The 23,950-nt window shown below is 44.4% G+C and overlaps 2 protein-coding genes across 4 annotated transcripts; both read right to left on the bottom strand.

Moving 5' to 3' along the window:
* Nucleotides 1–266: 266 nt before the first annotated feature.
* Nucleotides 267–2,584, bottom strand: LOC133912670 (uncharacterized). The gene is made up of 2 exons (XM_062355520.1): nucleotides 2,246–2,584; nucleotides 267–1,461 (listed from the first exon to the last, which is right to left on the bottom strand). The coding sequence occupies exon 2, from the start codon at nucleotides 1,420–1,422 to the stop codon at nucleotides 550–552; it is 873 nt and encodes a 290-aa protein (XP_062211504.1). The 5' UTR covers nucleotides 1,423–1,461; nucleotides 2,246–2,584; the 3' UTR covers nucleotides 267–549.
* A 9,653-nt stretch (nucleotides 2,585–12,237) lies between these two features.
* On the bottom strand, nucleotides 12,238–17,121 carry LOC133912671 (MOB kinase activator-like 1A). Of its 3 annotated transcripts, XM_062355523.1 has the most exons (7): nucleotides 16,921–17,121; nucleotides 16,675–16,723; nucleotides 15,747–15,855; nucleotides 15,418–15,511; nucleotides 15,162–15,295; nucleotides 14,898–15,061; nucleotides 12,238–12,488 (listed from the first exon to the last, which is right to left on the bottom strand). In XM_062355523.1, exons 1-7 carry the CDS (start codon nucleotides 16,944–16,946, stop codon nucleotides 12,414–12,416), a joined length of 651 nt encoding a protein of 216 aa, XP_062211507.1. In that variant the 5' UTR covers nucleotides 16,947–17,121; the 3' UTR covers nucleotides 12,238–12,413. The 3 variants fall into 3 exon arrangements, with proteins under 3 accessions (XP_062211507.1, XP_062211506.1, XP_062211508.1); XM_062355522.1 differs by lacking the exon at nucleotides 12,238–12,488 and having other exon boundaries at nucleotides 14,082–15,061; XM_062355524.1 differs by lacking the exon at nucleotides 12,238–12,488 and having other exon boundaries at nucleotides 14,082–15,061; nucleotides 16,675–16,835.
* Nucleotides 17,122–23,950: the final 6,829 nt, after the last annotated feature.

Below are 23,950 nucleotides of genomic sequence, written 5' to 3' on the forward strand. Positions count from 1 at the left end.
GGCCCAACCAGTTCATGTCACTACTACTGATGGGATGGCATGGCCTATTGAGAACGAGCTACGGCTCGTTCGACCGAGCCCACCTGCATCTGGGATTTGTTCTTAGGTGCGAGGGTACACACGCACGCTCGTGTGGTGTGAGTTCCTAGCGTATGTTGCTCGTGTGGTGTGAGTTGTGGAGTGGGTGAGTAAAAATTAAACGTTCTTGCACGAGCAATAGCATGGCCTGCAAATGAAATTCACATTTGTTGTATCCACCTTTGAACTGTTGCCTGGCAAAGCAAGACTCAGCTGCATACACATTACTCAATATAGCCTCCATGTACGCATATATACATGTGCATCTAGGAATAGCAAAAACTTGCAGCGAAGAAAAGTAATCCAAGAATTAATGTACACCGTACACAGCATCTGCATCAGCAGCAGAAGCTGAAGCAAAACCAAGGCTCAATGCTAAACCTATAACTATGACACATCGCTTATTGCTCTTGCCAGTGGTCTCTGCTTATCTGGTAGCAGCAGTACACCTTCAAAATGCACAGGTAGGTTCTACTTCTCGTTGCAGGACAAGTGCTCAAAGGCGTCATTGATCGCAGCAATGGCCGCCAGGTACTTGCTCTTGCGCTCCAGGTACCTCCCCTCTCGCGCCAACCGCTGCGTGGTGTCGTCCATCTGGAGCAGCGCCTGCTGCTCTGAACGATCATCGATGAATAATCGCGCGACAAGGAATGAGAAAGAGGCAGCAGAATGCAGCCTACGGAGTTGCTCAGCCTGATGGTCTCCCCTTGGATTCCAGCTGAGTTTGTCTGAAAGCATGGCCACATTCTTCAGGTGCTGTTCCACTTGCTGCATCAGGCTCCCCAGGTCATCATGTGGCTCTGAGCCAGGCTGGTCATTCAGTACCTGAATTCTGGCAACCACATAGGGCTTTGTCCTGATGACCCCGACTACTCGGAATCTGTTTTCACCTACACAGGTGAGAAAGAATCGGTCGTCGACAAGCCTCTCACACTCGATCACATGGACAATGCACCCTACATCGGCCATCCTGCCATTTTTGTCGGAGTAGATGACCCCAAACTTCAGGCCTTCCTGAAGAAGAGTCTGCATCATGATGCGGTACCTGAACTCGTACACCTGCAACTGAAGTGTCGTGCCGGGAAAGGTGGCCGATGGGTACAGAACAATGGGGATTTCAGTTGTCTGATCCTTCTGGGACTGAACAACCTCATCCATGCAACCGTGCAGATTGGCTCTGCATTTCAGGACAGATGTACTACTCTTTTGGTGCTTCTTTGCGGCGAGTCTTGCGTCAGGTCTCAGTGGAAGTTTTGGCTGGTACGAAGGCGAGGATTGACCGAAACTGTAGGTGCTTGGCCGCCTTGCTAAATTAGATGAAACTTGCAGAGTCTTGAGGGCCATATATATAAGGGCTTCTCTTCTGGTGTGATCAGATCAGCGCTGTTTACAGAAAAGAAGAGGCACATTGACATAATAGGATTGCTCTTTGTTGGTAACAATACTACAAATCTCTGATTTCTGATTAGTGGGCAACTATGACACATCAGTTAGTAATAGATGTTTGAGTTCTAGAGATCAAACTCATGTAAGAAATATAGTAAGGTTACATTAACAGTTATTTAAAGGAACAATCCTGTGTCAGTTCTAACAACCACAATTATGGGGTGCCTGCAGTAGGAGTCAGAAGACTCAGAACCACTCAAAAGTTGAGAACACACGTGCCAATTCACTAACCATCTAACTCATGGTTCTGCATAAATCATCCCTTCAAAAAGAAAAAAAAAGGTTTCCTTCTGCTTATCATTCCAAGTGTAGTACCTAGAGTAGGATCTGGGTGAAAATTCTAGTTAGGTGGGGTTTGATAAGGACCTGCCCTTTGATCGATGACGACTGTGCACTAACTAGCAGCTCTTGCAGGATCTTAAGGGTTAGTCCCATGGCAGGGAATCAGGCTTCCAGTCGATTAGGAGAAAATTAGAGTAATTTACAAACAGAAGCTAAAACCCCCTTGTAAATCCTCGCTGCAAGAATCAGGACTCTGGGTGGGATCCGACCAACTGTCAAAAATTTCCTCTGAGGGCACCGCAAAGCAGAGACACGGGGAACAGGGGGCAGGAACATTAATAAAAAAAGAGCACACTCCTCGACAGAAAGTTTCATAAGAAGAAAGGAAGGAAGAAACTATTACAGCATGTGAGTAGTGAGGGATTCAGGGTGGTGTTACCTTGGTCTTGTTTCCCCAAAGCCCCAGCTTGAGCAGCAGCAGAATCAGCGGGCGGGAACGGAGGGGAGTGAGTGCTGAAGCGAAGGGATCAACGATGGAGTGAGGAAGCAAAGAAAGCGAAGGTGTAGGAGCAGAGGAAAGAGAGAGATATTATCAATGGATACAGAGATAGATAAAGGCTCCCACTTATCTAAATGCGACTTGCAAGGCCATCCGATGAACAGTAGTGGATTGGATCAGATGCACGGCCACTGCCCTGCTCGATTGAATCGAAGGGTTGTAGCGTAGCTCCCTCTACCCTGCTGCGATGCTGCCACCATGTCATTTTCTTATCTTATCAAAGTCACCATCACAGATTCACAGTGCTCTCATGGGATATTATATTAGTATCCACTCCTACTAAAGATGACAACCGAAGAAAGAAACAAAAGCGAGAAAGGCAAAACAGGGTGCTGCCGCTGTCTCGATCTGTGGGCGCGGCGCTGGCCTATGGCAGCCACCCAGCACCTTGTTTCACTCTCAACCAGTTCATTCATTTGGCACCCTTCTTCCGTCCGTCCTTGTGGATAAGGAGGAAGACGATCGAAGCAGAGAAGAAAACATCGTTGGGATTCGATACTACTCATCCAGTTGCTACTTGGCAGACTTGGAGGGAGCACAGCACAGCACGACGGACAGTGACACCATAGCACATGACACGGCGCTCCTGGTCGGCTCGTCTGCGGATAGATAGATCACTCTTCTGTCCGGCTGTATGATAATCATTCGCATTAAGGGGTACAGCGATGTCCGATCACTGTGCAGAACTGAACTCAAAGAGCAGAACTGAACAACGTCAATTTAATAAAGATTTCCGATCTGTTATCACTGGGAAGTGGTGGATGGTCTCGTCAATGACCCGCGGTACAAACGGCGAACAAAGTTGCCGGACAGCAGCGGCCGAGATATCCTGGGCCTCCTTTGTGGACTCTGGCGCAGGAGGTTTATGGTTGTTGAGCCTTAGTTCCGTAATAAGCTTCATCGGGCTCAAACAGGAGACACTTATGCAATACTCGCTCCATTTCTTTTTATACAACGTATTAGGATTAAAAAGTCTTTCCAATTATACTTTAACTATTAAATTCTCTTATAATATATTACCAATTGCTATAGAACCAATATCTTACTAAAAGATATATGAAATACAAATATATTGATGCATCTTTTATACATTAAATATTCATATTAATTTGACTAATTATTAGTTAAAATTTATAAAGTTTGACTTTCTTAAATCCTAATGAGCCTATTTTGAAATGGAGGAAGTAGAAACATACCGAAATTACAGTGAATAGATCAAGCATGTGTTCTACCCAGACTTGGTTATTGAGTCGTGTACGTGTAGTTTGAAGAACATGCCCAGTAAGGCAAAGCTTCTAGGTCATCACTACAACACCGATATTATTAGGGGTAAGCACCTGCCACGAGGGTAACCAGATGATATCGGTTGCTAGGGTGGAGATATTAGACTACGGGGAAGACATGGGAGAAGGAGATTGTGAACTAGATTAATTTCTCTTGCTTGATTCCTTAACCGGCAGGCCTACAAAGTTCTAATTCAAATCCAACTCTAATCTTATTACTAACTCTTATGTGATTTAAACTAACAAATCTCTAATCATATCTCTAACTAAATACGATTCAAAATAACAAATCAATCTAACTAATCTTATTTCTAACCAATCCGACCTTGGGCTACAGTGTCATGGTTACTGTTCACACATAGTCCGTGTGAGCAATAATTCTTGCACATAACAAATATGGCAGAATTGTGTCGCTGAAAGGCAATCGGTCCAGGATTTTGGTTTGCTTCCGGGATGGATGCAATGGAGACCGAGGGTTTGCTCGGGTGGTAAGATGTCAAGTGTGCATCAAACCTGCCCGTGTTCGAGCCTTTCGGTCGGTGTGGGCGCTCACTGGTGGATTTGCTCCCCTTTCTTTCTGGGGTACGCACACGCGTGCGTGCTTAGCAAGTATCCGTCTGTAGCGTGTGTGCTTAGGACGCGCACATGTGCGCGTTTGTTGGGCGTGAGTGTGATGTGAGTTGATTGTGTGCATCCTGAAGCGAAATCGGTTGGTGATGATGGGAAACAATGGTATACTCACCATAGCATAGGTGTAGCACCCAATTCCGTTAGCAGCCCATTAGTAGTAATGTTGACACATGTAGCTCAAGTGTTAGTCTAGTGGATTAGTCCTACATTAGATGCGTTAGGTAGGTGAGAGTTAGCATAGAAACTGTTGTGCTTCAAACATAGCATCTTTAGGTTAACTCTTTTACATGAAGCGATGACAAAAGTGTAAGCAGAGTGCAATCCATACGTGAGCCCACCCTACATGAAGGCTAGGTGGGAAAATGGATTTTGGACGTAGGGTGTTACAATAGGAGCCATAGGGCACTCCTAGGAATCCACCAGTGGCAGACGCAAATCCGGTTGCTTATGCAGCCTAGTCGACTAGTGCGAGCTTGACGTCGGCAACCACCAGATCCATGAGGTTGTGGTGGAGCATCTTCGTGCAAAGGCGCACCCCATGTGTTGAGTCACCTGCCGTGGTGAGGTTTGGGTGATAGCATAGCAAGGGGCCAGCATCCCATAGCCTTACGGATGAAAGGACTTCCAATAAATGGTGCTCCAACGAGGAGGACAACCGCCATGGTGAGGAGGAGGAAGGTCAGGCAACGAAGCGGATCCATGGAGAAGACACCAACCCAAGAGTTAAAACTACTAATACAATGCCTATGCGTTGCAACAGGACTTAAATCTAGCATCCCTACATTGCAACGGTTTCTAAATCTTGCACACAATATTGTTTTGCTTCTTACACCAAGAGAATAAAACATGATAATACTTAGTTCATAGAGTAATAGTGTTGTACAATACCTAAGATTGTCAAGAGTGATAAAACCGTATCATCTGATGTTCACAAATTAAGCATTGTCGATTGTGCACCGGTTTAGCAATTTCAAGAGTACACTTTTGAGCACCAGGTTTCCAATTAACAAACACTCCCTTTAGCAATTTTAGCAGCCATCAGGTTGGTGTATCCTTGGCAGTAGTTTCGGTGAAATGGATTCCTTTTGGACACAAGGATGAGTACGTAGGAGCCAAGTAGATGTAATTCCATTATTGCAAAACCAGCAATTAATCTTGTACATCTATACTAATAGTAAGGGTGCACATGAAATCCATGTGTAAAAAAAACTTTACAAACATATACCACAAGCTTTGCGATCCATTTTGCAAGCCAATAAGATCTTATTAAAGAAAATTAATAGATAGGTGGGGGAGGGGGTGTGTGAGGCCCGTTCTTTTGTTGCGGCATGTCTCCCTATGCGCAGCTCAGCCCATCTCTCTCTGATAAGCCGGACCTGCCCATCATCCCCCTTCCTCCGCTCCTCCTGCGCCTGCGCTCGTGCTCACACTACAACTGCGCCGCTCGATTTCGCCTCCCACGTCTCCGCGACGTGCCCCAAGTCTCCGCAACGGGCCGCTCCCTCTCCGCGCTATAAGATGGCCTCCGCAGCACCCTGCCGCCCTCCCTTTCTCCCTCACCCCATCGTCAAATGCGTCGAGCGCCATTGCCGACGCGCAAAGCACCGCCGCGCGTCGTTCGCCATAGCCGAGCCCTCCCCGACGCACCTAAGGCTGCCATCGGCTCCACAGGAGTACATGGAAGCTTCTCTGACCGTCGAATTCCGCTCCCCATCATCGGAACCGTCTCCCCAGCGAGCACCGGTAAGCTTCGCCGCCTTCTCTCTGTCACTAGCACTCCCCACTACACCCTGAGGCCCACTAACAGCCTCTTCAGCATCGCAGGACCACCCGCCAGCTTCCCTGACCCTCAATTTCGTGTCTCCCACACTGAAACCCTATCCCCGAAGCTCATCGACAACCTCGACCGTCGTTCTCCGCTGCTGTTCTTCACCGCCCGCCATCCCTGAGCTTTTCCCGGCCGTCGAGGACCCCTCGGTGAGGATCCTCGTGTGCTCCTCTTTCTGTTGTCATAGATCCCATCGAGTTCCGTGCCGCGACGCACTCGATCGAGTCTCGTCAGCCATGCTCGTGGCGACGACGCCTCTTTTATAGTGCCGAGTAGCACTATAATAGCACTATAAAGCTTTTTATAGTTCTTTGTTATTGTTTGGTGTACTATTCTTAGATGTTTGTGTTTGCTTGTTTCTAGTTATCGTGATTGCATTAGGAGGCGAGCAATTCATGAATCTGTAGGACCAAACTTTCGAGGAGTTTGAGCAACCCATTGTTGAAGGCAAGTGTCCTTGATTACATTGACCCTATTATAGGAAAGTGTATCTTTTACTTTCTAATTGTATGCTTTGTTAATATGAATCTCATGTTTAGGGTTTATTAGTACTTTCTATGATTATCTTTGTCGCTGGTGTTGTAGTTTGGGTGTCAAGAGTAGAAATGCTTAGTTGTGCTGTCAAGTTGGGTAGAATAAATGTTAATTTGATTAATGGTCTATGCAACATGAACAGTTTTGGGTAATCTTTTGTAGCAACATAGACCATAGGGATCTAGGCAGGTTGGTTTGGTTGGTATTGCTGCTGTGTGCGTATTGGGTGATGTGTAAGTACCTGCTTTAGATCCTAAGAACTGGTTTGTGGAGCATGTAACCCGGCTAAACAGCGCAACCATGAGGTTTATATGGGTACGACCTGACCAATTAATTAGATGCCATCCTTTATTTTGTATGCACCATTTAGCTATTAAGTTGCACAAGAGGGAGCCTCTGCAGTGGATGAAATCCCTATTAGCGGTAAAATCTTAGTGCATATGGATTTGAAGACACTTTGTAAAGGTCTTGTATTGAGACCCCGGCTCTACACCTTGGAAGTGTGAAGCAAAACGGGAATCACGACTCGTGGGTAAAGTATGCAACCTCTGCAGAGTATAAAACTGATTGATCAGATGTTCTCACAGTCAAGAGTGGGCTTAGACTTCTTTATTATTAGTGGGGATCTTGGATGGTTGGTTCTGGTAATCGGGTGGTGGTAACCCGATGAGTTAGTAGCTGGATATGGAATATCTGATGGGTCTAGTAGTCGGATGGAATCCGATGAGCTGTTCCTTTAATGTTGGTATCGTCACATATAGTAAATAGGATTGTTAAGTTCTTCTTGCGTCCTAGGTTAGAATGACATAGATACAGTAAATCTGAGTTAAGTCTTTCTTGTCTTAAGCCTTTATGTCATGTTTTTCACACTTGCTGAGTACTCTAAGTACTCATGCTTGCCTTCTCACAACCTCTTGATGTTGCTCAGAAGGTGAGGACTTTGAGGACATCCCGACCAATGAAGCTGAGTTTTAGGTGAAGGAAGATTTTGATTTGAAGAACATGTTCTAGGCTGGTGCTCCCTCAGACAACATCTGTGGATGGATGGAAGAACCTCTACAGCTAGGAGTTATCTTAGTGTTTTTCTTTAAAACCTACGGGTCCTTTTGTAATGAATCTTATCATTATGTAATGATACTGTTATATTATTACTTATGAAGTTACCGTATATATGAAACTTGATCTTGATATATATATGAATTGTATTTGATTTGTTTTTTTAAACTGGATGTGACAGGAGTAGGGGCGGGCCCACAGGGTGGTCCTGGTAGGCCCAGGACTACCCTAGTCCAGCCCAAACTTTAGCCCGGTTCTTAAAAAAATTGAAAATCCTAAATAATACCGAACGGTCCCACGCCAGCGTCAAGCCACAAATCAATGCCTCTGCTGCCTCAACGCCTCCTCGACTCCTCATAGTCCTCACCTGGCGAGCGGCGAGCGCGAGGCGCGACCCCGGATGCCCAAAACCCATCTCGCATCTACCCGATCCGACGATCCCGACTACTCTGCGCTTTGTGGACCACCAAAGCGGCGGAGCCGGACGCGGGACACCTCACGCCTACGCCTGCCGCCTAGCCACCTACGCCAGTTGCCAAACGCCAGTACCGGAGAGGCACAACGCAGACTCCAGCACTCCGTAGTACGCCCACCGCCCACGTGCCTACGCGGCTACGCCTGCGTCCTGTGGCCCTGTGCTGCGCGGCTGCACCAGGAGGCTAGGACTACCGAGCATGACGCGGTGACGGCTGACCACTGAGCCGTCAGAGCGCAGTTGCGCAGGATTGTCAAAGCGTGAGAACTGAGACATGAGTGCATGACCGCTTACCAGAGGAGGTGGACTAGACTACTGAGTACTGACTACATCGGGAAGAGGTGACTAGGTGAGCTAGCGCCAGTTGTTTGCCTATTTCAATTTTCATGTCAATATGTCATGGTCCATGATTCCATGTTGTGCATCAGACATCAATGCATCGCAATATCGATTATCACATGCCTGCCAGCGCCCAGCTGAGCTCTTGTCTTGTGTATCGATCAGATTCAGGTGACGGTCCTATAAAGATGAAAAGGCAGGAAGATATTGCCTCGCTTTTCCGGAAATATGAAGCAAAGACAAAGAAGATTGCGACTGAAAAGCATGCTCAAACTCAAGAACAAGAACCATCTCGTGTTCCGGTTATGGCTGAAGAGCAATCTCAAGAACAACTACATCATGTTCTGATTTTGGTTGTGTCTGAAGAGCGACCTCAAGAACAAGAACCACAACCAATTTGTGATGTTGATCATCTTGAACATGATCCTGGCTTAAGAGTGCCTATTGCAAGCTATAATGTCAATGGTCAAAATGCAATTCGGAGAGGATATATTCTAAAAGGTCCATGCCAACTTTATGCCCATGATTACCCAACTAAGAACATATATGGTAAAGATCGTCGCTTTAGTATTATTTGGTTCCATAAATATCCTTAGCTTGAATATAGTATTGAGAAGGATGCAGCATTTTGCATTGTATATTATTTGTTTATCAAGGGAAGCAGTAAATTTTTTAAGGGTGGTTGGAGAAATTGGAACATAGGTAATGATGCACTTGAGAAACATGTGGGAGGTATAGATAGTGCTCACAAAGCTGCGCAAGAGATATATGATTTATTTGTGCAAGATAAACCACTTGATGATGTTATTCTGGAGGTGTCACAACATGATCTAAGTCTCTACAAGGTTAGGTTGACCTATTCACTTAGATGTTTGAGGTTTCTTTTGCGTCAAGGTTTGCCATACCGTGGACATGATGAAAGTGAGGAATCTAGCAATAGAGGGAACTTCCTTGAACTTTTGGATTGGCTTGCAGAAAATAATGAAGAGTTTAATAAGGTTGTTCTGAAAAATGCTCCAAGAAATTGTATTTTGACTTCCCCTAAGATACAAAAGAAAATTATTAAATGTTGTGCCGGGGAAACAACTAGACACATAATTGAAGAACTTGGTGATGACCACTATACAATTCTAGCTGATGAGTCTAGTGATATATCACATAAAGAACAACTAGCTCTTTGTTTACGTTATGTTGATAAACTTGGAAGGGTATGTGAGAGGTCTCTTGGAGTAATTCATGTAGCCAATACTAGTTCTTTGTCACTTAAGACAGCAATTCAGTCTTTACTTGTTGGTCATCACTTAACTCTTACTCAAATTCGTGGGTAAGGATACGATGGGGCTAGTAACATGAAAGGAGAGATTAATGGGTTGAAAACATTGATCATGAAAGAGTCTTCTTCTGCTTATTACATCCACTATTTTGCACATCAACTCCAATTGGTTCTTGTTGATGTTGCCAAGGGAAATGTTGGTTGTGCTAATTTTTTTGGACAAGTTTCTCGCTTGCTGAATATTATTGGAGTTTCTTGTAAGCGTCATGACATGCTTCGAGATATTAGAGCTCAAAAACTTAAGACTGCACTTGAGTTGGGTGAAATAGACAGTGGGAGTGGATTAAATCAAGAGATGGTGATAACTAGGCCTGGTGACACTCGGTGGGGTTCTTATTACAAAACTATTTTGCACATTATTGATATGTATTCTACAATTCGAGAAGTAGTTATAACTCTTGGAAAGGATCCCAAACAAAGAGATGATTGGCCGAACATACATGCTATGGTTGATGTTTTGGAGTCATTTGAGTTTGTTTTTAATGCACACTTGATGCTTATCATTCTTGGATACACAAATGAGTTGTCTCAATCTCTGCAAAAGAGGAACGTGGTATTGATATTCCTGCATTGGATGGTAGATATGTGCCTCATGCAAGATCCCCACGATTTTATCTAGTTCAAACAATTGATGATGATTATAGAAGAGAAGTGTAGATTGGTGTCATTGATCAAATTCGGCAAGAGCTTGATAATCGGTTTGATGAGGTAAATATGGAGTTGTTTGTGTTGCATGTCAGCCTTGAATCCCTTTAATTTTTTTATTCTTATGATGCACATAAAATCCTTAGGCTTGCCAAGTTTTATCCTAATAACTTTTCAAGTGTGGAATTGATAAGACTTGAACTCCAACTTGATAACTTCATTGATGACAAGAGGAAAGATGATAAATTCAAAGGCCTAAATAATCTTGGTGAGCTCTCTATTAGGCTTGTTGAAACAAATAAGTATGTTATTTATAATTTGGTGTATTTACTTCTTAAATTGGTATTGATCCTATCGGTGGCGACGACAAGTGTTGAATAATTGTTTAGTCATATATATCGAGCGAGATATCTTCTCCAAGGTAAGTGAGGATGACATAATCAAGTCTTTCATGACCATGCGAAAACGCAAAATGGAGAATCTAGAATAGTATCGCAATATGATGTAATCTTTCATTTATGTAAGATCTTATATCATGTTGAGACTATTTATATTACGGTTTTATAAATTTGTGATTTATTGTTGAATTTACGATATTATACCGAATTACCGAATTTGTATTGTCTTATGTCAAATTTTATACTCTTTTCCTAAATTTATAGTCTTAAAAATTTATATGCCTACCTAAGAAAAAATCCTGAGTCCACCACTGGACAAAAGTGCTATTGTGGCAGCTTACTAGAGTAGAGGGAGGAAGGAGACAATAGGGAGATGAGATGGATGATTGGGTGGATGGAGGTAGAGCATGGAGTGGGGCAACATGGCAGATCGATGGGTTGCAATTCTGGTGAGTGATGTGTGCATGGAAAAAGCTGATGTTTGCATAATTGGATTCTCATCGCAAGGATGGAAATTACTTGAGTGCGCATAAATTTTCAGTGAACCGAAGGAGGAGGCAGATCCTTTGTTTATGTGGTGGAACTGACATATTCGCTGCATTTTGGTACCATACGGCTCCATGCAGTGCTCTTCAGCAAATCTCTCGTGGTTCTACGCTTGTTACAACTAGGGATTTCAATTTGGTCTTATAATATTTTTTTACCAGTGAAAAGATCGAAATTCGTAAAATTTTGTCGAAATTTTGCTCATTTTTCTTCCTCTGCTCTATGGTCTCACGTAGCAATGAAAGAAAATTCTAAAATTAGATATTTTATTTATCTTCAAAATTCCTGAAATTCACGTGAAATTTTAATCCTTGGTTACAACTAAAAAGGACCTTGGGATCCTTCTCTTAACATAAGGTAAGGCCGATTGGCTGAGTTTGAATGCATCCACCTTCTTTTGTGTTTGCAGATATCAGAAAACAAAAGGAGTGATGCCTATTCAGTACGACATCAAATCCAATGCTTAACCATGAAAGTCAACACGGCAGCTGGTATCGCAGGCTAACTGTACATGACTCTAACCTGCGATACTTGTCCAGCTGGTAATTGCACGTCCCCTCTATCAACCTAGGTGAATTCTTTGTTTCAATTGAGCTGGTGGTGGTTCGTCAACAGCCGCAGGTTTTGATGAACAAACAAATTGCGACAAGTGCATCGCGCGTCCAATTTTAGGCCAAATTCAGGCCCAAACCGTGTACCGAATGGTTGCAATCAAGTCGGAACTGACATCGGCAACTATCATCATCGGAGGTCGACTGCACTTAGCAGCACCAAAGGTAGTACTAGCACAGAACCAAGGCGGATCTACGGATCAAACAGCACTCCATTTCAATGAATAAATTGCGATCAACGGCTGCCACAGAGCATCTGGGCTCTATACCCAACCACTAGGCTACTTCCAAAATGTAATGGACATGGTTCATCCAAAATGATTGCATCAAGAGGGGAAAATTAAAGAAAATATCTCGGCACTTTGCGTCATCAGTGTCCTACTATTATGGGCTCGATCAACTCGCTAAGAGGAGCCAGCTCTGCCCTGTCGATCAGCCGGAATTCCTGCGACAAAAAATATTCCATTGAACTAGGTCAGATTGATGAAACATACGGGGCAAGTAGTCGACGGGTTTACTCAATGTCCTACTAACACAGTAATACTCCACTAATCAGGGAAAAAACAACTTGTACTATAAGCTATCAGGCACTTTATTCAGTGGAGTGTTGATCCGCATATCATCATTACAAGGAAAGCACGATGACGTGGGTACTTGGCATGTGAGACGGCGCCTCCTAGCCGTCTCGCTCGTGAGGCGACTCGAGGGATTCCACCTCACCGCCTCTAACCCCTCGCCCAGATCCAGCGAGGCCGCCACCGCTATGGCCGACCGGCAACGGTGTCGGCGGCCACCCCTTCCTTCTTCCTCCTCCCTTGTCCCTCTCTTTTCCCCTCCCCACCTCCACTTCCCTCTCCTCCCCCTCCCCCGTCCCTATTGTGCGCTTGCTCCGGCTGGATCTGCCGGTGCGGCTGCTTGCTTCGGCCAGATCCGTGTCGTAGATCGACAAATCTACCTCTTGTTGGCCGGATCTGCGCAGAGACTTGCCCGCGCATCTGCTCGCCTCTCGTTGCCTGCCTTCGGCTCCAACGGGGACTGTGGGCGTGTGGGAATCTTCATTGTCGTCATGGTGGCCTTCGGCCGGTCCCGGTCTGGCTTGTGGTCCCAGTCAGCCTTCGCCTGATCGTGAGTCTGCTCTTGGTCGGTTGCTAGCCGTTGGTGGCCCTAGTGCGCCATACGTCTTCTCTGCTGGTGAGTGTGTCGCTCGGGCCTTTGTGCTCCACTTTTGTGTGTTGCTAGTTGTTCTCCTGCAGGGGCTTGGTCCGGTCCATCCGTTGAGCCTCTGGATTCATTGGGTTGCGCCGTGGTAGGGGGTTTACGGGCGAAAGCCCTAACAGGCATCATTGCCGACGACGGTGGCGGCCGTGGGTGTCATTATCTCCTGGAGGCGTCGTGTCGAAACTTCCCCCTGGTTCTCTCTAGGTGAAAACCCTATCCAGCTTCTCGGACGGGCGACGGCGGTTCCTTTGCTGCTTCCTTCCTGAATGTGTCGTTTCGGAGAGTCCCACTGTTCCTTGTTGTTACAATTGGCAGCCCCTTTTGCAGGACACACTCTGTTGTTCTTTCTCCCGTTTGGCTGGGATTCCCACCACCTTCTGACACTTCGCGTCAGTGACTGTGCTCCGACGTCCCAGGACCCCATCTATTGTGCTTGTGGGTTGGCATGGAGCCGCCATCCGAGTTGGTAGTCTAGAGTAGTGCTCTGCCTGTTAGGGTTCTGGTCGAGGTTCTAGCTGAGCACGGTTGCTTGCGGGATGGTGTTGCTTGGTGTGGGTGGCGCTGATTGTTCAAATATGCCGCTTGGCCGGTTGTATAGCATTCTGTTGTTGTGTGTGTACCGGGTTGTATACTGTTTTGTCGGATCTTTGTTGTCTGGTTACTTAGAGGATTGGGGGTTTCTTTCTATATCTTATGTACGAGCTAGGCTCTGTGAGTTGTAATGATGTGCTTGTTAAGCTTTTCGAACCCAGTTTCCTTTATAAAGTAGGTTTTTTCTTCTTAATACAATGACGCGAGGCTCTACCGCATGTTTGAGAAAAAAACAAGGAAAGCACATGACAAATGGAATGCTTGTGTGCTCACAACAAGTCCTTAATTTTTACAAAGCGCGGTACTTAAGAATAAGTAGCATATCTTTGCGTGCAGAATGATGGATCACAACTGCTAAAGCAATAAGCTCAAACAAAAGGAAAAAAGTATTTGAATCACTGCACCAAAGGCAACTCTCGTTATTGGCATAGTGGCATTCCATGAAAGACTGGTCTACTACATATCTGATAACCTGACAAGCTGAAGTACTGAATTTCGTAGAGTTGCCTTTGCGAGAGAAGGTCAACCGGTGAAAACCATCTAACTGAATATGGAAAAAAAAAAATCTCCTGACGGTTTTTTTACAAAAGAATATGTAAAAGTACCAGTGTACCTTCCAAGCTCCAAAAATTGTCTAAAGTCTACTAATGCTATTAGAAGCTTGGATTTTTCTTATTAACATTCAGCTGGATGCAAATGGCGCAGTTAACAAAAGCAACAATCTTGAAATGATAATTTCTTCATAGAAACAAAAAGGCTGATTACCATAAGCCAAAAAACTACAAGAACTTCAGCGAGCTGTCATAAAGGTACTACTAATTACTCACTTCTTGGGATATATTGTGCTTCTTTCTCTCTTTTCTTTTTTAAGAAAAAGAGCATTAGTTTGTTTGAGAGCCTACTAGGATGATTTTTTTATAAAAAAAGGAAGAGATTTTGCCTGGTTTGATTTTTACTGGAGAACTTTACTACTTTTCATTCTTATCAATGATTCAATTGCCTCAAAAACGCTGGCAAGTGCGATTTCTTGCAGATAGGGAATTACCAGTGTGAACAGGGTGAAGTGCTTGAAGCAAGTATTGAGATGTGCTTCTTCCTTGAGCTTCACAATCATCTGAAAATGCGAGTGGTATATGTGCGCATACACCCTGAAGAGGCGCTTGAAGATCGTCTTGATGACATCAGGGAAGTTAGGAGGGAAAGGAGTCCCTGTTGTCATCACAATTTTTAACCAAAACACGTGATCAGACAAAAGAATCTCGGATCAAAGTGCAGTTTTCCTTCTTGTACTTTGCGACGAACAAATTACCGAGCTTTTGAGGGAATATGGATTCATCGTCAAGCTGGGTTTCTATCCAATCCATCAAGTACTCCACATACTTTGGGGCAGATACCTCGATAGGTCTCTTGATCTTGACTCCATCAGCCCATCTGTACTCATACCTGTGGAGGTTTCATTTTCATTAGACAGTTTGCAGTGTGCTCCTTTTTATAATGACTGATAGATTCTTATTTTAGTATCTGTTTAACTGTTCTTGTGGGTATCATCAAGAAAGATACTGTACTTTGGTCCGGCTGACATGGCCGGGCAAGTAGCTGGCGTGCAGAACTCCATCAGGGTGCCGTACAGAATGTTCACTTGATTGAAGAAGTCAACAGCTGCCATCACAAAGTACAAGTTCAGACACTACAGACCGCAGTACCTTCAAGCCATCAACTAAAGGGCCAAACAAGAACAGTTCGGCAAAGACCCACCACAGAACCTGACTAATTGATGCCATTGTTTTGGACTATCAAAGACTTACTCATAGTACTATATCCTATCCTACTGTAAAAACAGGAATGTGAAAGTCTGAATATGGTGGATAATGAACTGAAAGGGTCAAGGATTTACTGTTGACAGCCAGCCATTCGTTCAGATCCTCCCCAATCGGCAGACGGACCGCCTCTCGCAAGTTACCGCTGCCGAGAGTGGCGTCAATGTGCCTTTTCAACTGCATACCCTGCATATAGCCAAACAGTCACAAACTTCCAGCTTCAGAATTGAGCATGCAGATAGATACATATATAGCACGTGTACTAGTAGCAAGAGAACAACATATGCAGCTAAGTTCCAGAGCCTTCATCTTTTTCATAACTGACAGCCTAAATTTGGTCCCCAAGTAATCCTACCTTTTCTAGCTGTCTCCAAATTAGCCCCTGTCAACAGCCAGCTTAAAGAGCTGTGGCGTTGCAAGAGAGCTACCTAAATGCCGACGAGGAAATAAGGCTGCATGACGGAACAAAAGGAGGGAAAAGGTGCATGCTTTTAGTTCCAGGTACAGGCCATTTGGAGGACGAACAAAATTCGAGATAAACCGCAGCTGACGCATCTCCAACTGATTTGTTCTGTTCGGATACATAGCAACAGTTTGCAGAGTTAAGTAGATGCCTAGCACTCCCTCCCCCCTTCCCTTTTCTTGATTTGTTCACTACTTCTCCCTTTTTGTTAGAGCTTCTTTTTCTTTGCAAAAGTTTTTGTTAGAGCTTCTTGGCAAAGCAGGTAGCAGAGCTGATGCTAAGGATAACAATTAACACCTAATGCAGCTGATATTATCAGGCAAATACCAATAATTCAGCAATCATATCGCCGACGTCCTACATGATCAGAATTGGCCGCAGCTCGTGCATGCATTTCTTCGTTGCATAAATTCTGAGAAGCCTAGCCAAGTGTGTAGGTACGAACCCGGAAAAGAACATAATTATGATTATTCATGGTAAGAAAACAGATGATTGTCGTGTGCATTTCACGCGACTGGCCACAGCTCCGCCGCCGCACCTACCTTGCTCCCTGACGGGGCGCTCTTCTTGGGCCTGAAGGTCCTCTGATTCCTGCATGCGCAGTCGATGGAACGCAATCAAATCACATCGCCATAGCAGTGAACCAAGGAGGAGTTACCGATTCAAGATGCCGGGACGCGACGCCAGAAGGCTAATCCTCTAACTAAGAACAGAAAAGATTTTTATTTTTTTTGCGGGGAAGAACAGAAGAGAATTAGCACTGGGCAAAACAATTCTCGTCGCCTCACCTGCTGCCACGGCCAAAGAAGCTCATCTTCGTCTTCTCCGAAGCAACGATAGGGGTCGAGGAGAAGTAGGCAGAAGCGGAGTTGAGTGGGAAGAAGAAGAAGCTAGAGAGGATGGAAGGTTTAGAGGAGAGGTAATTAATCGGACCTTCCGTTGGATCGATGATTCTGAGCCCCCAGACAGAGAGAGAGAGAGAGTCTCGATATATATATACACACACACATGCGCACACAAGAGAGAGAGAGAGAGAGAGAGAGAGGTGAACCGGGCGCCAACCTCTGCCTGCTAGCTGGCATGGATGGCAGGCTGCGTATACGGGTTTCACCGCGCGCGCGTCATTGCATGGCATTATCCGCTGAGACCCCTGCTGTGCTGTGGCGCGATGCGTGGTTTCCTCCACCGCCCGCTCTGCTTTGGAGGGCCTTCATGGCTGATGATCAACAGCTAGCTAATCTCGCCTTTCCAATTAACCAAGTAATCTTATCTCGTCTGTCTATCCTCCACTTGGACGCTCGATGTGTCTGCCGTGCTTTCAGGGGGAATGAGAAAAAATCGCTGTTTTTTTTTTCTTCTTCTTTTTTAAGTTTTTCTAATTGTTCACCGTGATACTTTTTATTTGCACCGTCAGATTCACCTCACGTGCCATGAACCCTAAGTTGTGGCTGCCATCGATGGACTGAATATGGAGGTACCATGGCAGGCAGACAGGGGAGGTACTCTAAACCCTGAAGAGCAATGGCATCCGTGCAATACGATCTCTAGTACGTATTGTCAAATAAATTGTGTCAAAAAGGGTTTAGTTGGTCATTGAGGAATGTCGCGCAGGCAACGATAGATGGCCGGCGTGAATCAATCGATCGAAATCACCATGTTTGCGTTGGCGTAGATTACGTACAAGGTAAACACTAAGGCTCCAGCTACAGGTTGATGGAGACAGCTACGATACTGATCATGTCTTGATACACTAGTAGCACCAGCTTATTAGTCTCGGCCTCGGATATCTTAATTGACATGCCATGCAGGAGTATATATTTCGGCAATTCTTCGGATACGAACGGCGATTACCTAGCTGCCGTATATATTTCGTCTCTGTAAAGTTTTGTCTGAAAAGGAAAGGAATTGCATGCTTAATATTTTCTAAAAAGCTAATAATCTGTTGCTGGATGCACTTAATCCACCTGCTGCTGAGAAGGAAAGGAGGAGCTAGCGCTAGCGCGGCAGGTGGCCTGATACTAACGGAGGAGGAGGAGGCTACTTCTGCAATTTTATCGCCATATCTCCAACAAGAGATTTCTTACAAAAGTTTGAGATTTTTGGAATACGAATCTTTCATACTCAAGCGAGCAAATCGTATATATGCGTTAATCAACCGATCCATACTTTGAACTGATTGCTTTGGCGCAATTTCTGACTAGACTCTGAACTGATTCCTTCGGCGCAAAGAGAAGAAAAAAAGAAGAAGAAGACACTATCCATACTATATAGCAAAGAAAGATCCCAATCATAACTTCCGAACCAAGTACTTTAGACTTCCTCCAAAAAAAAAAAAAATTGAACGCAATCTTGTCAAATTATGATCTATCATTACTCTAACCGGGGAAGTGGTCAGAACCCATCAACTAATATTCAGAAATGGATTAGATCGATGACAAGGTCACCTCATTGCACTAATTTGCCATTGCCTTTCTCTAACGAGCTGTCATAAACAAAGAAATCCACAATTTGCAACCAATAGACTACTCTTTTCGCAGCAGCCGAATGCTTAACCTTTAGATTTTCGCCTTTCCTGATGATTGGAGACGGTTCCAGCAGGCTGTCACCTAATGATCATGCATCTTTCTCTGCAGCCAATGATTTGAAAGAGAACTGACTCAGATTTTTGCTGCAAACTTTATTGATTCATTCTTGATCAGAATATATCTAACCATGGTCACTGGACTATGAAACGGGAAGATTGATGGTTTGGCTCAAATACAACTAGCTACAAGTACTGAAGAACATGTTATTGCCATATGCTTATGCAAATGCCATTAAAAACATAATCAAACTGCACATATGAAGTTTTTATTGTTTGCGTAAGTACATGCTTAAAGATACTTTTTGTTAACTAATTAGTTGCACATTAGGTGACAACTTGCTAAAAGTACCATTATGATTATAAATGAAATGGAGTACGTAGAGCCCGCTAATTTAGCAAGTTAAGCGACACGCGTATATTGTATACACTTCTCGAGTTCAGACATATGTTCTTTCCTTTAGAACGAAGAACAAAAATATACAGACATGTTCCAATGTAGTAGTACTATATATTTCTCTTATTATAGGATGCTTCTGGGGCCAAACGCAAAGGGACAATCTCATCATTATTATTATATGTTGTTCAAAAGAAATGGGATTAAAGAATGATGCTGCTGCTTGATGGACCAGAGCTGTGCAAATCAGCCTGGCTGGATGACAGTTGTGATGTTCTTGTTAACCTGCTGCTTTTTGCTCTGTGTTCTTGGAAGCTCCTGGCCTAGGGATTCCTTCTCGCTTTTGCGGCTGGGTGGTTTAAGTGGTAGTGGTTGCGCTATACTCTTCCTGGGCTGTCATTCGTCTTGTTGGGCCCCATGGAGCCCAGATTAAGTGCATGCGTGCCCAATCTGGGCCTTTTGGTTTGTTTCCCTAACTAATGCCACAAAACATTGAGCCCTGTTTGGGTCCACGTATGTTTTATCTAGCCACCCGCCGCACGGCCTCCCTCCCCGGAAAATAGTCCTATGAGATCTGATATGTTGCACTTGAGGCATAGATCTCATTCTGAGGTGACATGTGGCATAAAAGTGATGGGTGAATGAGTGGAAATCATGGGTGAGAAAATTTAGGAAGAAAAGATAATAAAGCCACGTGCCCTTTTTCGTCTTCGGTTCCCACTGCCGCCTCGCTAACCTGTCTCTGAAGGTCCTTCCCGTTGCCTCCACCACTGCCCTCCTGCCTCCCGCGGATCCAGTGACGCGCCACTGCTCACCGCTAGTCCAACAACCGATCACGGCCATCTAACCCTGAACCCTAACCTGAATGACGACGGCGAGCAGTAACGAGACACAACACAAGGAGGAAGAGACACCTGCCATGCAACTAGTGAAGGGGTGCGTGTAGGCGGCAACAATGATTGGTGCAAAATATTGATTCACTGCCATAGAATCAATGAAAACAAATGAAGTGTCACAAATAGTTTCTTAAGACCCATCACTATTAAAATACTCTCAGACGGTTGCTAAGACAGACATGTTTATAACAAAACCGTTGTTTGGGTGTGCCTGAACTCAGATGATTTTTACAAATCCATCTATTACTATCATACAGATATAGACAAAGTTTAGAAAAAAATCGTCTGTGATATTATCGTAGACAGTTTATTATAAGATCTGTCTATGTCTATCATGAAAATGCATCTATATTTAAAGACTCGAGAACTATTTTAAATTTGACCACTCATCTCCCCTGACTCTTTTAGCTTCTCACACACACAACCCGGGCTCGTCTTCCCTGGCTCTTTTGGATTTTCCCACACATAACCCGCTCGTCTTCCCTCACTCTTTTGGCTTCTCATACACACAACATGATTGTCTCCTCTCAATATAAAGCAATGAGTAGTGGTAACCTTTCTTGCTCTACTCGTTACCATCCGAGTATTCATTTTCCACATATCGTGTTAGAAAAAGCGAGATCTGGGCGTCGAATCCCCTTCACTACACTCAAGAGAGTATCGTAGGGTTCCCATCGTAGTTTTGTTAGGGTTTGTTAGGGTTTTCTTCGATTTGTGTAACTAAGGGTAATGCCTTATTTCCATCACATATCTGTAATGGCTCGTTTCACATTAATCAAGTGGTGGCAAGATGGGGTTGCCCCTATGACTGCTTCCATGGTGCAAATGCTTTGTGTCGACTTCGGCCAGGTGGACTTCTTGTTCTTCGCTGCTATGAAGGCCCCCCTTCGTGGACCATGTGTTTGCTGTGAATCGTGTTCTCTATTTTATTCTTCTATATGAATTTTTTTTTCATTGTTGTTCGTCATAATAGAGATATTTTCGTGAATTGCAAGACCGATTTGAACGCACATTTCTTGTTGAACCATGGGTGATGGTTTGACAGCAACGCAGTTTGATTCTGGCTAATACGTGAGATAGTCAGGATGGAGCTTGGTCTAGATGACAGTGAGATGCTCGTTGAAGATGATGCTTGAGTTGATATTTTGCTGAAACACAGGAGGAAGATGATGTCACCAATAATGCCAATTATTTCATCATTCTTTTGGAAGACGGTGTCAATGAAGTATAGCTAGGGATTGTGTATAGCTAGCTAGGTTTATGTGTTCTAAACAATATTGTAACATCCTAAGTTTAACATGTTAATTAATTGCAAAACTCGCTCCAAATTAAAAAAATTTGTGATTAATTATGCTAACTAAAGTCAAGGAGGTATGTATATGAATGTATATATACTAGTATGTATACATTCTAGTATGTATACATTCATATATTAAATGTATTAAGTTGACCGGGTATTTCAAAATGCACTAAAATTGTTTCCAAAATAATCCTTGTATTAAATTGTATCATATGTGTTGGTTTATGGTTTTTCTGATTCTTTGTGTGGAGATTTGAAGTTTAATGTCTCTCAATTTCAAATCTATTCTTAGATTCTATTCAGCTCAAATATAATTTGATTCAAATCATCTTCAAATCCCAGAGTGTTACTTCCAAATCCAAATTCAAATGTCCCCACTTGAATTTATGACAAGACCAAACTCGAATCCAAATTCAAAAACCCTATTTTGAATTTATTCCAAAACCCTAGCTCTTATTCTTTTTTTTTTCCTTTTTTCCTTTTCAACCATTTTTCCCCGGGCACAATCTCCCCTACCCATCTCTCTTTCTCAGCCTAGTCAACCCGGTCTTCCTGCCCCTCTTTTCTCCCTTGCGCGGCCCAGCCAACCCGACTCATTTTCCCCTTTCCTTCCTCCGCGCTCGGCCCACTCACGCGCGCTGCCGCCCATGTGTCGCCCATCCGCATCCACGCCTCCGTTGTCTTCCTCCCTCCTCCAGCGCGACACAGCATCGCGTTGTCCCTGCCATCACGCTGGCCACCTTCTCCAAGAAATATCGCCACGACACCCTCCGCATTCTCTCTCTCTCTCTCTGCCCATGCTTGTGCCACCCATACCACTGCCCAACATGACTTTTGCGCCCACGCTCGCGCGTGGACAACGCAGAGAGCCCGTGACGTGGGAAAAATGATGGGCGCCACCGTGCAACCTCACCACAGTGCTACCCGCCAATGTTCGCCCGACGTCACGCGCCCACCGCCTATTGCACCCCTTCCCCTCTATAAATAGTGTAGCCCAGGCCCTCTCTTTCCCCTTTTCCCCAATTCACCACCGACACCACCACCATTACATGCCACCGTAGCTCACCGTTATCGATCCACCATCCACGTGCTGCCTAGGACCTTGAGGAGGACACCGCCGTCCTTGTGCCGCATTCCATCGGCCAAAAGCCCGATAAGACCTTGCCGACGCCATCACTTGGGAATAATTTTGTGAAGAGTTTTGAAAGTACCATGTGCTAGAAGGGACTATGGAAATAGAGGCTAATGAATTTCATAGCCTAAAGCAAGGATCAATTACAGTAAACCGGTACATCTGGAATTCATCTGTCTTTTCTCGTTATGCCACGAAAGATGTGTCAACGAACAAGAAGAAGCACGATCATGTCAAAAAGGGGTTGCAGCGCAACTTGTATGTCCAAATCGTACTTGTCATCTACCATAACTTCAACACTATGATGAATAGGACCATCCTTCTAGAGAAAGCCCGTGCACCCATAGAGACAGAAAGGAAGAGAAAGTTCTCTGACCAGAGGGCAACAGAGCAGTAGGTCCTAGGGGACAAGTCTCAACCGTAGGCAAAGATTTTAATATCGGCAGTAGCAAACTATACAGTATAAGACTTTAGGATCCACATCCCGCACATCAGCATCTGCTCCTCGCAATTCTAGCGCAGGGTAGTCCCAGTAGAGTAGCACCTCAGCGTCAGCCATTACATAGAGAACATACTACATCTGCCATCAACTAGTTCACTACATGAAAGACTTCCCCAATGCCAACAGGAACAATGCTCTAGCCTGTTCAGCCCCTAGAGCTCCAGCAGCAGGAGCTAGACGAGGAGGGAATCGGTCAGTTGGATAGTGACAGAACTATGGACGAGGCCGCATCAACCACATCGACGCACAGGAAGCGCATGAAGCACCAAAATTCATACTCGGTGAGTTCCCCATCAACTCAACCCTTGCAACAATCTTATTTGATTTTGGAGCTCTGCATTCATTTGTTTCTTCAAAGTTTTCTGCACTTCATAAGTTGCCAACTGTGGTTCTTAAGAATCCTAAGCTGATTCAATCCCTTGTGGGAAGTATCTTGTGTCAACTAGGATGCCCCCAGGTTAAACTCCATTTAAGTGGGGTAGAGTTCCTGACAAACTTAGTTATTTTGAATTTAAATGGAATAGATATCATAGTGGGAATGGATTAGTTAACCAAGCAAGAAGGCAAGATAGCCTGTGCTAGTAGAAGAGTTATCTTGGTCAATCATAAAGGAATCAAGGTAGAGTTTGAGCCTAAAGGATCCAAATATGATCGAATGGTATGCAACTTAACTACCCAGTCAACAGAGGATGTGCCAGTAATATGTTAATACCCTAATATATTTTCAGAGAATTACCTAGTATGCCACCAGACTGTGACATAGAGTTCGTTATTGATCTCTTACTCGGAACAACCCTAATTTCCAAGAGACCTTATAGGATGACAGTCAATGAACTGGAGTTATTGAAGGAGTAGATTAGAGAATTGCAAGCAAGTGGTTTTATCAGACCTGGTTCTTCACCTTAGGGATCATCAGTTCTGTTTGTAGAGAAGAAAGATGGGAGTCAAAGGATGTGTGTTGGTTACCGCTCTTTAAATGAGATGACCATCAAGAATAAGTACCCACTACC

Source organism: Phragmites australis, chromosome 3 (genome assembly GCF_958298935.1).
Source record: "Phragmites australis chromosome 3, lpPhrAust1.1, whole genome shotgun sequence".
NCBI classification, from domain to species: Eukaryota; Viridiplantae; Streptophyta; class Magnoliopsida; order Poales; family Poaceae; genus Phragmites; species Phragmites australis.

Bases quoted from the DNA above. Each gene is read 5' to 3' on its own strand.
- LOC133912670 (XM_062355520.1), bottom strand. From the start codon at position 1,422: ATGGCCCTCAAGACTCTGCAAGTTTCATCTAATTTAGCAAGGCGGCCA.
- LOC133912671 (XM_062355522.1), bottom strand. From the start codon at position 16,946: ATGAGCTTCTTTGGCCGTGGCAGCAG. The intron at 15,512-15,746 runs GTAAATCCTTGA...TTGTGATGGCAG, and splicing joins CGAATGGCTGGCTGTCAACA to CTGTTGACTTCTTCAATCAA. The intron at 15,062-15,161 runs GTAATTTGTTCG...TGATGACAACAG, and splicing joins CATATTCCCTCAAAAGCTCG to GGACTCCTTTCCCTCCTAAC.